Source organism: Rattus norvegicus, chromosome 5, assembly GCF_021556685.1.
Source record: "Rattus norvegicus strain SHRSP/BbbUtx chromosome 5, alternate assembly SHRSP_T2T, whole genome shotgun sequence".
Classification (NCBI taxonomy): Eukaryota; Metazoa; Chordata; class Mammalia; order Rodentia; family Muridae; genus Rattus; species Rattus norvegicus.
Window position 1 is genome coordinate 159,405,001 of NC_141538.1, and position 15,052 is coordinate 159,420,052.

The 15,052-nt window shown below is 52.9% G+C and overlaps 1 protein-coding gene across 10 annotated transcripts in view; it reads left to right on the forward strand.

Annotated features, from left to right (window-relative positions):
- The window catches only part of Spata21 (spermatogenesis associated 21), a 25,823-nt gene extending 10,795 nt beyond the window's left edge, over nucleotides 1–15,028 (forward strand). For 6 of the 10 annotated variants that reach the window (XM_087550251.1, XM_087550255.1, XM_087550252.1 and 3 more), the window contains exons 8-15: nucleotides 4,576–5,030; nucleotides 5,504–5,592; nucleotides 6,592–6,729; nucleotides 9,515–9,586; nucleotides 9,700–9,817; nucleotides 13,596–13,771; nucleotides 14,294–14,477; nucleotides 14,861–15,028. In XM_087550251.1, the coding sequence (XP_087406377.1) occupies nucleotides 4,576–5,030; nucleotides 5,504–5,592; nucleotides 6,592–6,729; nucleotides 9,515–9,586; nucleotides 9,700–9,817; nucleotides 13,596–13,771; nucleotides 14,294–14,477; nucleotides 14,861–14,918 (1,290 nt within the window). In that variant the 3' untranslated portion in view covers nucleotides 14,919–15,028. The remainder of the gene's footprint in view (nucleotides 1–4,575; nucleotides 5,031–5,503; nucleotides 5,593–6,591; nucleotides 6,730–9,514; nucleotides 9,587–9,699; nucleotides 9,818–13,595; nucleotides 13,772–14,293; nucleotides 14,478–14,860) is intronic. The other 4 variants (XR_015619949.1, XR_015619948.1, XR_015619947.1 and 1 more) reach the window with 2 other exon arrangements.
- Nucleotides 15,029–15,052: the final 24 nt, after the last annotated feature.

Below are 15,052 nucleotides of genomic sequence, written 5' to 3' on the forward strand. Positions count from 1 at the left end.
GGGGAGTGGGGGAAGGGGGGAGGGTGGTGGAAACAAACAGTTCCAGTCAAACTGGGGGATGCATGAATGTAAGCCTGGGCTACACTCACATTTAATTTATATTTCATTCTTTTTAATTTTTATTTATCCTTTATTCAAACAAATAAAGTTTGTTTGGCTTTTCTTTTTTCTTTTTCTTTTTCGGGGTGTGGGGGAGACAGAGTTTCTCCGTGTAGCCCTGGCTGTCCTGGAACTCACTCTGTAGACCAGGCTGGCCTCAGACTCAGAAATCCTCCCGCCTCTGCCTCTCCAGTGTGGGATTAAAGGCGTGGGCTACCACTGCCCGGCTTCAGAGTTTTTTCAAATCTCAAGTACCATTGTGTGTACACAGAGATGCCTCTCATACGTCCCACGGCACGGGGCTGGAGGTCCTCTCCTCCCACCACATGGGCCCTGGGAACAGTGGGGTTGGCGGCAAGTGCTTCTACCTGCTGCGCCATCTTGAAGTCATCTTTTGGGTCTCCTGTAGCCCAGGCTGGCCTAGAACTTGTTACGTTGCTGAGGATGATCTCAAAATCCTGCCCCACTCAGGCCTCTGCTTCCCAGACTCTGGGTTTACGTGTGTGTGCGTGCCGCTGGGTCTGGGGTGGCTGCTTTGAGCGGGCAGTCAGAAATGAGACCCCACTCTGGAGCCCTTGATTCCTTCTCAGGGCTGCTTCCCATCAGCCTTTGCCCTCAGTTCCTAGTCACAGCTTCTCCGAATGTCTGTGACCCTCTAGCCATCCCCACACCAGCAGCTGTGCCACGTCCTGGTCTCTCTCAGTCGATGGTACAAGCTTAGAATCCCACCCTATCACCATCACCCAGCCCTTATTGCTCCAGCCTATCTTCACGACACATCCCCAGTCACACCCTGGTCCGGGGACACTGCAACCAGGTACACTCCATCTGTACTTACTGCATACTGCTGAAAAAAGCAGGCTGGCTGCTGGGGCTGGAAGTGACTCCATGTGTGATTGCCCAGTCACGCTGCCCAGTCACGCTGCCTTTTTTTTTTTTTTAAGATTTATTCATTTATTATATATAAGTACACTGTAGCTGTCTTCAGATACACCAGAAGAGGGCATCAGATCTCTTTACAGATGGTTGTGAGCCACCATGTGGTTGCTGGGAATTGAACTCAGGACCTCTGGAAGAGCAGTCGGGACTCTTAACCACTGAGCCATCTCTCCAGCCCCACGCTGCCTTTTACTTCTGCTCCACTGTGTCCTTGCAGAGCAACAAATGTCACTGAAGAACAGAGAACCACAAGATCCAGTCTCTTCCTGCCATCAATAGCCATCCCACTGCCTACTTAGCAGATCCTTTCCCTCCACACCGCCAGTCTCCCCATTTCTACAGCAGTGTCTACCCCAGCACCCATGCTCCCTTAGTACCTATGGCCCCTTCCATGTGCTTAAGGGGACTTTGAAAGAACAGAGCCCTTTACAGTTTTTGGTTTTGGATTTTATATGCATGGCCGTTTTCCCTGTTTCTTTGTGCACCGTGTTCTTGTCTGGTGCCCTCCGTGGCCAGAACAGAGCATCAGATCCTCTGGAGCTGGAGTTACAGATGGTTGTGAGCCTCCATGGGGGGACGAGGAATAGAATCTGGATCCTGCACAAGAATAGCCGGTTGGGAACGAGACTCAGTTGATAGAGTTTGCTTGGCATGAACAAACTCCTAGGTTCCACCCGCATACTCCCCAAACCAGGCATGGTGACACGTGCCTGTAACCTAAGCGCTGGGGAGCTAGCTGAAGGAACCCGAGACACTCAAGGGCACTCCCCCATCTAGAAAGTCAAGGCCAGTTTGAGCTAAAGCCAGAGAGCCATCAGAGGGACCCATAGGTTGGAAGGAGAACCAACTACTACAGATTGTCCCCCAGCTTCCACATGTACACCATGCCACCTGAGCCGCCTCGTGAGAATGCACACACACAGATCAGTTTAGAGGTATCCTGGTGGAGCAGCTCATGCCCTTTTTATTTTTTATTTTTTTTTGGTTCTTTTTTTCGGAGCTGGGGACCGAACCCAGGGCCTTGCGCTTCCTAGGTAAGCGCTCTACCACTGAGCTAAATCCCCAGCCCCTCATGCCCTTTTTAATCCCAGTACTCAAGAGGCCCAGAGTTCTGGGCTGGAGAGATGGCTCAGCGGTTAAGAGCACTGACTGCTCTTCCAGAGGTCCTGAGTTCAAATCCCAGCAACCACATGGTGGCTCACAGCCATCTGTAATGAGATCCGATGCCCTCTTCTGGCGTGTCTGAAGACAGTGACAGTGTGTACTTATATATAATAAGGGACAGAGTTCGTGGGCAGCCTAGTCTCCATAGCGAGTCTGAGACCATGTCTCAAGATCAATCCATTAGTCAATAAATACGTTCATTGCTGAGGTCAACCCCAGGACTCACACTGTGGAGACAACTGATTCCCCAACTTGTCCTCTGTCTTCCGAGTGTCCAACACGGCACATGCATGTCCACCTATGTCATGCACGCAAAGACTTTATAGAGCTATTTTGACTGAGGCTCCCCCTCCCTCCCACACCCATCTTCCCTGGGCTTAGAGGCCTGGACCTCAAGGCCCTTCCTTCCTAGTCTCCCTCCATGGTGTTCTGGCCCCTCCTCTGCCATCTGTACTTCTTCTGGAGGACCTCAGTCAGTCCCTCCCGGGTGACTCCCAGATCCACATCTCCAAGTCAGACTGTGCCTTGAAACTCCCCGCTCCTATACCCAGCTGCCAGACGGAGTGAACTCACTCCCCAGACTGCAGACCAGAGCAGCGTCCTGTACCCTCCACTTCCCACTTACCCCTGACCCAGTCTTCACCTCGGTAAAGGATGCCCTAGCACTTCACCCAGAGGCTCATGGGAATTAGCTCCACATTGCTCCTGATTCCTCTGATCCCTTCCCAGTACATCAGCAATCCCTCTCGGCCCTACAAAGCCGTTTCCGAGTCCATCCCTTCCCCGCCCCCCATCGCCTAGCCCAAACTTCTCCCTCATAGAACAAGACCCCAAATCTTCAACCAAGCACGCAAGGCTCTGTGTCTGGCCACTCTGGTGGGATTTCTACCCTTGGACCTTTGCACATGCTGCCCACTAAGCCTGTCTGTCTCTCCATAGATAGAGCCATGGCTAAGTCCATGGAGTTACTCAGGCTTCGTCTTAAATGCCACTCAGCAGTTTTTCCCCGATCATCCAGGCTGAAGTATCCTGTCAGCCATGGGCACTCTATTAGCATGTTCATATTTTCGTTGTCTTTTGGGGTGGTGGGGGGCTGTTTGCAGTGTTTGCCTGTATGTACCACATGCATGTGGTTCTCAAGGAAGCCAGAAGAGGGCGACAGATGCCCCGGAACTAGAGTTACAGACTGAGGAATGTCGTGTGGGAGCTGGGGTTAAAGGTGTCATGGCCAATGGTGCCTTGCTTCGGCTAAAGGAGGAGTGAGTTAGGGATGCAAGCACTCCTATCATCACTGAGGTTTCACGTTCGATCCTTAGCACCGAGAAAAGGCTGCCAAGGAGAATATGTGAGGGAGAAAGGCAGGTCAGGCTGCCTAGCTCAGGTTATCCTGACTTGGAGATGAGAGGGACCAGATGTAGGCATGGCTGGCTCTAGGTAATGGATGAGAAACAGTATCTGAAGTGTCCATTACGTGCTGGGACACCTGTGTGACCCAGGCATCGAGAGTGAGAAGGTCACAGCTGTGTGGGCTGCTATAAGGGAAATTGGCTCATTCATGAGTATAGCCTGCAGGTGGGACGTGGTGAGTTGCTGGTGGGTCAGAACCCTCCGGATGGGGCCTGGAGTGGTACTCAGAGATTCGGAGTACCTCCTCCAGGCCTTTGGAGAGAAAAGGACAGTTTGAGTATCCCCAGAGGCTCTGCGGGAGGCTAGAACCACTGTAGGCCAGACTGTCTGTCTGTCTGTCTGTCTGTCTGTCTGTCTGCCTGCCTGCCTGCCTGCCTGCCTGCCTGCTTATCTGTCTGCTTGCCTGCCTGCCTGCCTGCCTGCCTGCCTGCCTGCCTGCCTGCCTGCCTATCTGTCTGCTTGCCTGCCTGCCTGCCTGCCTGCCTGCTTATCTGTCTGCTTGCCTGCCTGCCTGCCTGCCTGCCTGCCTGCCTGCCTGCCTGCCTATCTGTCTGCTTGCCTGCCTGCCTGCCTGCCTGCCTGCCTGCCTGCTTATCTGTCTGCTTGCCTGCCTGCCTGCCTGCCTGCCTGCCTGCCTGCCTGCCTGCCTGCCTATCTGTCTGCTTGCCTGCCTGCCTGCCTGCCTGCCTGCCTGCTTATCTGTCTGCTTGCCTGCCTGCCTGCCTGCCTGCCTGCCTGCCTGCCTGCCTGCCTGCCTGCTTATCTGTCTGCTTGCCTGCCTGCCTGCCTGCCTGCCTGCCTGCCTGCCTGCCTGCCTGCCTGCCTGCCTATCTGTCTGCTTGCCTGCCTGCCTGCCTGCCTGCCTGCTTATCTGTCTGCTTGCCTGCCTGCCTGCCTGCCTGCCTGCTTGCCTGCCTGCCTGCCTGCCTGCCTGGAGGTATCATAGGTGCCCTCCCCTATCCTCAGGAGGAGAGAGATGTTGAGAAGAAGGAGCTGGGCCAAGGGCAGAAGCAACGGCAGCCGGCCTTGGCAGCTGCAGGCACCCAGGGTCCTGGGAACTTCCGACGGGGTTTCATGAAGTGCCTACTGGAGGTGGAAGAGCAGGAGGAAGCCACCCACAGAAGGACTCTGAAGTCCCGGGCCCTGACAGCCAGGAGGTCCCCCAAGACTGTGACTTCTGTGCCCACCTCAGGCCCCGTCAACAGCTCTGTTCCACCCTTACCTCCGACCCTGCATGAACCTTCCACCTCAGCTCCAGCCACTGTCCCATCCTGGGTCAAACCACCAGCCCCTGGGCAAGCCCCCATCCCTATGGGGACCCCTAGCTCAGTCCTGCCAACTCCTGCCCAGGACCAGAGCTGGAGATGGCCAGAGCTCTTGCCCCAGGGCAATGAGAGAAATCTCAACTATGCCAAGACACGGTAGGAGCCACCTCCACTAGCCTGCCACCTTACCAGGGCCCGGCCTGCAGTCTGTCTCCAACATAGGCCCTTACACTCTGGTCCTTGCCCACATCTCTGCTCATCCCCTTTCAGTCTCCTTTCCGTGCTTCCCAGCAGGGTGTCCCCCAAGTTCTCACCCCTTTCCACTCTTCCTCCCTCCCTCCCTTTTCTTTCTGATGCTGGGGACTCATACTAGGCAAGCACTGTACCCCTGCACCGTACCCCCAGTCCTCCCACAACCAAAGGGACCACCTGTGGCTCCTGTTCTCACTCCCTTGGGTCTCTGTCACTTGTAGCTTCTTGGCATAGTAGAGTCCCTCAGGGAAGTTTCCTGACAGTCTGCTGCCCTGTCTTCCTCTTCCCTGCCCCTGGGTGGCGTTGGCAGGGGCAGGAGCAGGAGCAGAAGCAGGCAGGAGGTGGTTGCAAGCTGTCCTGGGCCCATTCTCCTGCAGGCAGGAGTCGGAAGAGCATGGCCTCTTCAAACTGTATCAGAACTGGGAGGAGAGGACTGAGGAGCACCTTACCCTGAAGCAGGAAGAAGGTGAGCATCTCGAATTATTTACCTGCTACCCCACTGCCCTACACCACTGTTCCACTGTCCCGCACCACTGCCTTCCTGACCCATACTGCTGCCCTCCTGCCCTACACCGTTGCCCCACTGTCCCACACCACTACACTGTTGTCCCACACCACTACATTGCTGTCCCACACTGCTGCCCTGTTGATTCACACTGCTGCCCCACTGTTACACACCATTGCCCTGCTACCCCACTGTCCTACACTGCTGCCCTGTTACTCCACTTTCCCACACCACTGCCTCACTACTCCAGTATCCCATACTGCTGCCCTACTGTCTCACACCACTACTCCACTGTCCCACACTGCTGCCCCACTGCCCCACTTTCCCACACTGCTGCCCCACTGCCCCACTTTCCTACACTGCTGCCCCACTGCCCCACTGTCCCACTACAATAAACAGTGTCTCCAGGGGGTCTACTGCACTTGACCCTAGGACATAGGTGGGCTGCCTCCCCCACTCCCTAGAAGAAGCCTGAAAGAGAGGCAGGGTTCCCCAAGGACCCTACCCATCTTAGACAACCCCTTTCCATTTAACAGGGCCGCCAGCTCTGAATAGGTCCCTACTGCCCATCACACCCTATCCTACCAACAAAACTGGGAAGTGCTCATCTCCCATCCTGGCTGAGGTCTCTGTGGACCCTGTCCTCCCTGCCTCTACTACTCATGGCGGGCTGGCCCTACGAGAATGGGTGTGCACCGTCCTACCTCCTACTCCTTCCTAAGGTCTAGAACCTTGTTGACCACAGCAGTTCCTTTCCTCAGATTTTCTACAATGTTTCACTGACCCAAGTGAATAAAACAAGACACTCGAGGCAGCTACCTGCTGCCCTCCTCATAACATGCACACACAAGCATTCACCAAGCACACCACGCGTGCCACAAAAAAGTCAGAGGAAGAAGAGATGATGTAATGATGATGTTGCAGGAGCGTCCCACTTAGCAACCCTGTCTCCCTTGACAGCCTTCCGAAGCTACTTCGATATCTTCAACGGTCCTGGTGAGGTGGATGCGCGGAGCCTCAAGAACATCTTACTCCTAATCGGCTTCACGTTTACTCCAGCCCAGGTGGAAGAAGCTCTGATGAGTGCTGATGTCAATGGTGAGCCCTGGAGAGGGGCTTCCCCTGCACGAGGCCGTGAGGCCACGTGGGCTCCTTCCTGAAGGGATCCCTGCTTGGCTTAAAGGTCTGGGTCAGAGTTTAGTGTCCCTAAGGTCTGAACCCACTATGCCTGCCTTTTCCTTCCACACTGGGTCTCACCAAGTCTGTAGCAGGCTCTGATTCCAGAAGCTAATGGTCCCCGAGCCACTGTGCAGTGGCAGTTTCTGGGGATGCAGAAGTGACCAGAACTGTGTTGGTGACCTCTGGAATCCTTTCCCTCAGGCCCTACATACCAAGTATTCTTTCACGACTCTTAGACTTCTTCCTTTCTTTTGTTTTTGTTTTTCCGGACAGCATTTCTCCATGTAGCCCTGGCTGTCCTGGAACTTGCTCTGTAGACCAGGCTGGCCTCGAACTCAGAGATCCACCTGCCTCTGCCTTCCGAGGGCTGGGATTAAAGGTGTGCGCCACCCAAACCGCCACCACTGCCTGGCAAGCCTTGCATTTCTTTTTACCGGCCTTCTGGCTTTGAGCAAGTCCAGCAGTTTGCTAGGCCTCAGTTTCCCTGTCTATAAAATAGAACTGATAAGCTAAAATGGAGGAAGCAGGCAAAGGGTGGGGCAGAGCCTGTGGGGCAGGAGACAGCAGCTGCTAGCATTATCCGTGTGGGATGTCTGCTGTCAGTGTTCCTGCCCAAGGATAGAGACGTGTAAGACACAGCCCTGCTATCCTCCAGGGGTTCCCAGGTGATAAAGGTTGGCACAGAAGTTAAGCGAAGCATGGAAACTGTGGTTACGGCACTTTGGAAGATGGGGGTCTGGGAGGAAGGCTTCCTGGAGGAGGTACAACTCAAGCCAAGTGGTGCCAAATCAAACAGTTGTCAGGGAAAGGAGAAGGAAGTAGTAGTCCCTGAGAAATGGGCACAAGACACTTGCATGTGGCAGGGTGTGGCCTGTCAAAGGGGAGGGTAGGGCCACGTAGAAACTGAGTCCTGACCTCTGCTCAGGACTGTTCTGTCTGCCACTGCAGACTCCTCACACACACTTGAAGGGGTGCTGCTAAGCGTATACTGTTAATCTAGGAAGACAAAGGTTCCAGGCCTCAACCCTCACTGACCTAGCTCTGCCTCCCGCCCCATGGGAACTAGGACAAGAACCTTTTCTCTGAGCCTCAGGTCCCACCAGTGGCCAGGGTTAAGTCCTAACTAAGCATTCTCATGCCGGTCTTTAAGGATTGGAGATCTCCTGAGTCCACTGTTAAATTAAGCAGCTCAGAGAGCAGGAACTGAGTTCCCACTGGCTTGAGCCTTGGGGCACAACGTGGGACAAACTGTCCTGTCCTTGTCTCTCAGAGTCTCTTCTAGAGGCTTTTGGAGACAGTCTAGAAAGGGATCTTTTATTTTATTTTATTTTTAAAGATTTATTTTATTTATTATATATATAAGTACACTGTAGCTGTCTTCAGATACGCCAGAAGAGGGCATCGGATCTCTTTACAGATGGTTGTGAGCCACCATGTGGTTGCTGGGAATTGAACTCATGACCTCTGGAAGAGCAGTCGGGTGCTCTTAACCGCTGAGCCATCTCTCCAGCCCTAGAAAGGGATCTTACCTGGTTTGAACTTCTTTGGCTTAGCTGGTGAAGATGCTTGCTGCCTGGGACACTCACGGTGGAAGGAGAGAACAAACTCCCAAGAGACCTCACCTCCACACCTGTGATGTGGCAGGCACATTGGTGCCTCCCCTCACAGAAAATCAATAAAATGTGACAAGAAAAAAAGTTAGATGCCAGGGGTTGGGGATTTAGCTCAGTGGTAGAGCGCTTGGTAAGGCCCTGAGTTCGGTCCCCAGCTCCGAAAAAAAGAAAAAAAAAAGTTAGATGCCAGGCTGTGGTGGCACATGCCTTTAATCCCAGCACCAGGGAGGCAGAGGCAGTTGGGTCTCTAAGTTTGAGGCTAGCCTCGTCTAGAGTGAGTTCCAGTATGGCCAAGGCTACACAGAAATCCTGTCTTGACAAACCAGAAATAAAAAGAATGTTGGAACCTCTAAGGATGTGATGGGGGTTGGGAGGCCATCTGTGGCCAGCTAGCAGCATGTTGAACAGAGAAGAACTTGGCCTTCTGGGAAAACCGATTTAGCAACAGAGAGCTTGGCAAGAGACGAGACTATTGGCTCAGTCTGGTGGGGCTTGCAGGGCCCTCAAGTCTAGCCAGAATATTCTCAGGCAGACACCAGCACTCAGTAATGACAGCTGCTGGCCTTTCGTGCACATGCGCCATGCATGCAGCTGTTAGGACCGTCTCCACTCCATAAAAACGAAAGTTTCCTGGGGCTTGAAACTTAAGCAGGTCGCATAAACGGGAAGTGGTGGGCACGGGCTTTGAACTCACACAGCTGTCTCTCAAGAATGCAAGACCAACACTGAGTGGTTTTCTTACATTCCACAACAGGGTTGTGGAGCTGGCTGTGTAGCCAGGATGACCTTGAAGCATTAACCTTTGCCCCTTTACCTCCAGGTTTATTCGGGAATTGAACCCTTGCACTTTGTGCATGCTAGGCGAACACTCTACCAACTGAGCTACAAAACCTGTCCTGGCCCAATAGTTTCTAACCCGGAAGACTGTAATTTTTGGCTTTTCCATCCCACACTTTCTGCTGATTCAGTATCGATGTTACAGTCCTCGGTGGGTGGGAGGGATGTCCGAGAACACCAGGGTCACTGGATTTCGATACCTGGCCTGCTGCAGAAGAAGGCCCCTGGCCACTCTCATCTCTTTGCCTCTGCAGGAGATGGTCATGTGGATTTCAAAGACTTTTTGGCTGTGATGACAGACACCAAGCGCTTCTTCTGCTCTGTGGGTGAGCCGGGGTCACCCACTGGGCCGCTCAGAGCTGGAAACGGGATCTGGAGGCTGATGGGTTACATTGAGGGGCACCTAAGAGTAATGGCGGCTAATACTTCATGATCCCAGAACAGAATGTCCTGATGGATATGTCGCCCCCGAATCCTTACACACTGTTCTTTGAGATCCTCTCTTTGCTGGTGGAAATGCTGGCCCTGCCAGAGGTGGCCCTAGAGGAGATAACAAAGTAAGCGGGGGTTCTTTGTCAGGGGTGGGGTGGGGTGGGGCGGGTAGCTAGTGCTGTGATAGTAGGAGACTTTTGAGGGTTTGGATTCTCGGTTGCAAGGAAAAGAAAACCCCAATAAAACTGCCTTGGGTGGAGGAGGACTGCACTGTTCAAATGATCAGCCAGGGATTCAGGAATGGCTGGATCTAGGAGAGTAGACGATACCAGGAAAGTTTTACTTCTCTACCTCTCCATCTGAGACAGGGTTAGGGGGGTGGCTTGGGGAGGGGGGGGCTGGCTAGCTGGCTGGCTTCAAAGCTCAGCTAGGTTCTCCCAGTGTTAAGGTTAAGGTAATGGCAACCCCACATGCAGTCTTCCAGGTTCAGAGGTTTCAGCCGGGCTGCAGCGATCCTTCCCTATAAGACTCTTAGAAAAGGAATCATCTTACATGCCTCCAGGAAGGGCGGTGGGTGCGTAGTGGGTGCTCATCCTCCAGGAAGGGCGGTCGGCGCACAGTGGGTGTTCAGAAAGAGATGACTACAGCCTAAATAAACACGATCATTCATTCTCAGGCTAAAAGGTGATGGACGGAGGTGAAGGCCCAGCTAATCTCACAGAGAAGCCTCTGAACCTTGCCCTCTACTTCCTGGCCTGACTGACCATTCTATAGTATTTGCTCAGTCCTATGGTAGGCTTGTCTTGGGCCTTTTGTGTCTTCACACTGTTTGCAGAGTGGCTGCGCCAGGCTGCAGTCCCACCATCAGTGAGAACCCATAGCCTTGCCGGCATGCTGCCAGCTGTTCTCTTGAGCTTTGCCATTCTGACTAGGGCAGAAGATGAAATCTCAAAGTTGCTTCAAAGTGAATTTCTCTACTTGCTTAGGATGATGGAGACATTTTGAAGTCTTTCTTAGCCATTTTTATTTCCGTTGAGAACTCTGTTTAGATCCTTGTGTTTTGAGGTCAGTATATGTTCTGGTTATCAGTCACTCCTGTGAGACAGACAGCTGGCAGTCCCTCCCTCTCTGAGGGCTTCCCCTGCTCTCTGCTCTTCCTTGCTCGTGAGGAAGCTTCAGCCAGGATCAGTGACCGAGGTTAAGACAGATTCCTTTTTCTCTGTATAAGCAGCCAGTGCTGTCAGTGGTTGAACCTGAAGAGGTCAGCCAATGTCACTCATTTTTGAGAAAACATCTACAGAACACCAGGGCGGCTATCCTCCTGTCTGAATAGACTGTGCTTCTCTACCCTTGGCGTCTCCTGAACTGTTCCTCCTCTTTCTCACCATCAACGATCTGATGTCCAGCAAGGAATCTGTGGTTCTTTATGAGCTCATTTGTGAAGGTGCTTTTTCTTGAGAGCAAAAGACCTTGACAAAACACCCGTGGGCCCTAGGAAGCTGTGAGAGTTAAGGTTTTTCTTCCTTGTTAAGACAGGATCTATGGGGTTGGGGATTTAGCTCAGTGGTAGAGCGCTTGCCAAGCAAGCACAAGGCCCTGGGTTCAGTCCTCAGCTCCAGGGGCAGGGAGCAGCAGGGGGTGGGGGTGGGGAGACAGGATCTGTGTTATCCCAGCTGGGCTGGAACCTGAGCTCCTCGGTCACTCTCAAGCATCAGAGATTAGGGGTACGCCTCAATGTGCCCAATAACCAATGGCCAATCATTTTACGTTTGGCCACGTACGTACGTACGTAAGGTAGTCCATGCTTTTGATACTTGTACTCAGAGGCAGTCTACACAGTGTAGTCCAGGGCAGTGGGGCTGTAGAGTGAGACTGTCTCAAAATCAAATTTCACTAAGGGGCACATGTAGCTTAGGCTAGATTCCGAGTTGATATATAGCTGAGGATGCCCTTGAGGTTCTGACGCTCGTCTCGTATCTCCTGAAGTAAGGGTGTGCACAGCCATGCTTGGTTAGTTTGGTTCAGGTGCCTCGAGCATGCCGGGAAAGTCACCTGACCACCCACCCACCACACATGCTCTTTATACTCAGGGCAAACGAGTTCAAGCCGTAGGCTCGATGACCCCTACAATTTGTCGATTTCTTTGATCCTCTCACAGTTACTTCTGTGGGCTCCATACAAATGCCAACACAGAGACCTATTCCCACATTGCTCCATTCCCTGTTCCTTTGCACGCCCTTCCCAATGAGCTATTTGGCACAGCCTAACATGTTATTTTCCTGAAATTCTCATCTTTTGCTTCTTTGAGAGTCTTCAAGAGAGTTGTTTTTAGGGGCTAGAGAGATGACTCAGTGGTTAAAGAGCCACCGGATCCTCTTCCAGCACACGCAGGTTCAATTCCCAGCATCTAAGAGCTGGAGGCAGGGGGTATTGGGAGCTTAAGGTCACCCTTGGCTACACCGTGACTTAGAAGCCAGCCTGGGCTACATGAGACAGCCCCAAGAATAAACAGCCAAACATATGCTGGCCATTCACAGGCCTTTGTAGTCTGCATCAGGCCCTTTTCAGGTGTGGTTCTGTGTGTAAGCCCACGCTCAGGTACCCTCACAAGGCTAGAAGGTGTCAGGTCCTCTGTAGCTGGAATTACCACAAGTTTTGAGCCATCTGATGTGGGTGCTGGGAACTAAATTTGGGACCTTTGGAAGAACGGGAACTGCTCTTAACCACCATCTCTCCAGTCCTGTTCTCCTTCTGCATCCCTTCTACTATAGCACTTCTGTTGTCCATGGGTATACCTTTTTTTGGTTTGTACCAAAGCTTCTTGAGAAACAGTGTATAGGAGGCAGGGTTCCTGAGTATCCACAGCTTCCAGTGCATGTGGTCTTTGTTCCCTGGGTAGTCTAGCTGGGTATAGAAATCTGGTGGGCGTGTCAGTTAGGGAATGGGCCTCCAGTTCAAACAGGACAGTTCATATCTAGAAGCAGCAGGTAGGGAGACAAAACTGCCCAGGCACCCAAGTCAGAAGCCACAAGAAAGCAGAGGGAGGAGCCAGTGATGTCCTTTAGAGCTGTATGCACTCAGTAAAATAAGAGACAAGTTAAGCTTAACACGGTTGACACTGATCAGGACAAGGTGGCTCATGCATATGTCAGCACTTAGGAGACAAGAGTTTTTAAGATCACCTTGAGTTTGAGGCCAACCTGGGCTAGAGCCAGTTCCAGGACAGCCAAGGCCTGTCTCCAAGTAGGAAGGAAAAAGAAAAAAGGCAAGCAAAGCAAGACTGGTTTGGGAGCCTGGCTAGTGCCCAGACAGCAGGTGTTCTGACACCACCATAGACGCTGCGTCTTGGATGAGGCCGCGCTAGCTGCAGGCCGGGGTTTGAAGTCTGTCTTGTTGTTTTGACACAAGGACTTCATGTATCCCAGGACAGCCTAGAACTCAACACTTAAGACAAGGATGACTCTGAACTGAGCGCCCCCACATCCACCACACCCTGAATGCTAGGATGACAGGCACGTGCCACCAAACTCAGTTGAGCTATTTACCAAGGCTTCCTGCATGCTAGGCAAGCACTCTGGCAACTGAACCACACTCCCCAGCCCTGCACAGCTGGTTTATAGGCAGAAATGTTATCTAAGTGAAGGTATCAGTAACAGAAATGGTGGGTAATACATATCGACTTCTAATCTGTATGCACATTCGCCCCTCATCTTAGTGGTGGGAGAGAGCCTCAAGTCCAGATGTCAAGTGACATGCGGTGACACAGCAGATAAAACCATTTCCTCATATTTCCTAAGAGGACTGACTGCATCTCCAGATGCAAATGGCCAGCTAGAAGGGGGCTCAGGAGGAAGGGGTAAATCATCCACAACCAGGCTGAGCTGCTGGGCACTACATCCCTAGCTACTACCAGAAGAAGCTGAAGGAAGGTTCTTCCAAGGCCCGAGAGATGGAAACGGCGATGGGCGGGATTCGGCAAAGGAAGAAGATTCCTTACAGCTCTCAGCAAGTAGAGAACTTGGAAGTCCCAGAACGAAGGGTCCTCAGGATCCTGAGCCGGCTGAAGCAGCAGAACTATGGTGAGGGCCAGTGAGCCGGCTAGACTGGCAAGCAGATCCCTATGTTGCCAAGTTCCCCTAGATGGAGCCCATGGCTTAGCTTGTGGGAGCCATTACCAAAATTGCTGCTGTATACTGTGAAACACCCAGCTCCACGCTTGGACTCTACCTTCCTGCCTTAGCCCAGTGCCACAGCTGTCCCACCAGTCAGTCCTACTTCAAGGTCACCCCACTTGCAGAGATGTGAACCCTAGCTAGTATGCTGACAAGGGCAGTCTGTACTTCGGTCCATCCCCAAATTGTGTGCTTGCCCATCCTCCTGGGCTAGCTTCTCTTTAAGCTGTAGCCAGCCCTACACCCAGCCTTCAGCCTTGTACATCATCCTTGCCATCATCTACTCTGTTCGGCGGGTACCAATATCCTCTCCAACCTAGAGGCTCAGATGCTAAGGTATTTGCCTAAGCCCACTCTGCTGACGATGTGGCGAGTCTAGGATTTCTCCAATGTGGCCATGCTGAGTTCTCTTGCTCCCTCTTACTCCAGCTGCCAATCTGCAGAGCCCCTATGCCCAGGTACCCTGCATCCCACTCTGCCCGAGGCTGGACAAGAAGGCAGTCCGTCGAAAGCAGGCTAGCCATAACCATTCTGTGCTGGATCAGTGTGTCCCCACAAGCCTGGGCCCTGACCTCCATGGCTTCTTCCTCCAGCCAGGACAGCAAGGAAGCAGGTGGGTACTGAGGCCAGAGCCTCTCGGGCCCGTCTACTTGCAGAGGCCTCTGGCCTGGTAACTGGGGAATCCACTAAGACTGTGGGGAAGCTGCTTGCTATGGAAGCCACCCAGGGCAGGGCAGAAACTGACCTTTGTGGAAAGCCGGATACCACTTTCATGGAAGCCTGCGCATCAAGCATCCCTGGACCCGGGACTCAGTGATGCCTACCATCCTCCTTAGAGTGGTGTCAATCCTCCTTTCCCAAGTACGGGAACCTCTGAGTCATGGGAAACTTAGAAACTGGGAAGAAGCGGGTGTTCCCCGCAGAGTCCTTAGGACTTGGGAACTTCTGGCTCCATTGATTGCTTCTAGAAGCCTCTCCCCTCTCATGTCTTCCCAGGGAACACAGCTCCGACAGTAGAAAGTGGCTTAGCTCCGTGCCAGCCCGAACCCACTGATCCTCGGGAACTCTGGCTCCACAAGTTCAAGGCCTGCAGACAGTAGGCAGGGCCTGGATTTGGGAGCTTGCTTTCATGGCCTGGTAAGCCAATAAACACCAAGAACCTCGGCCTCTGTGTTGGACATCAGTGAA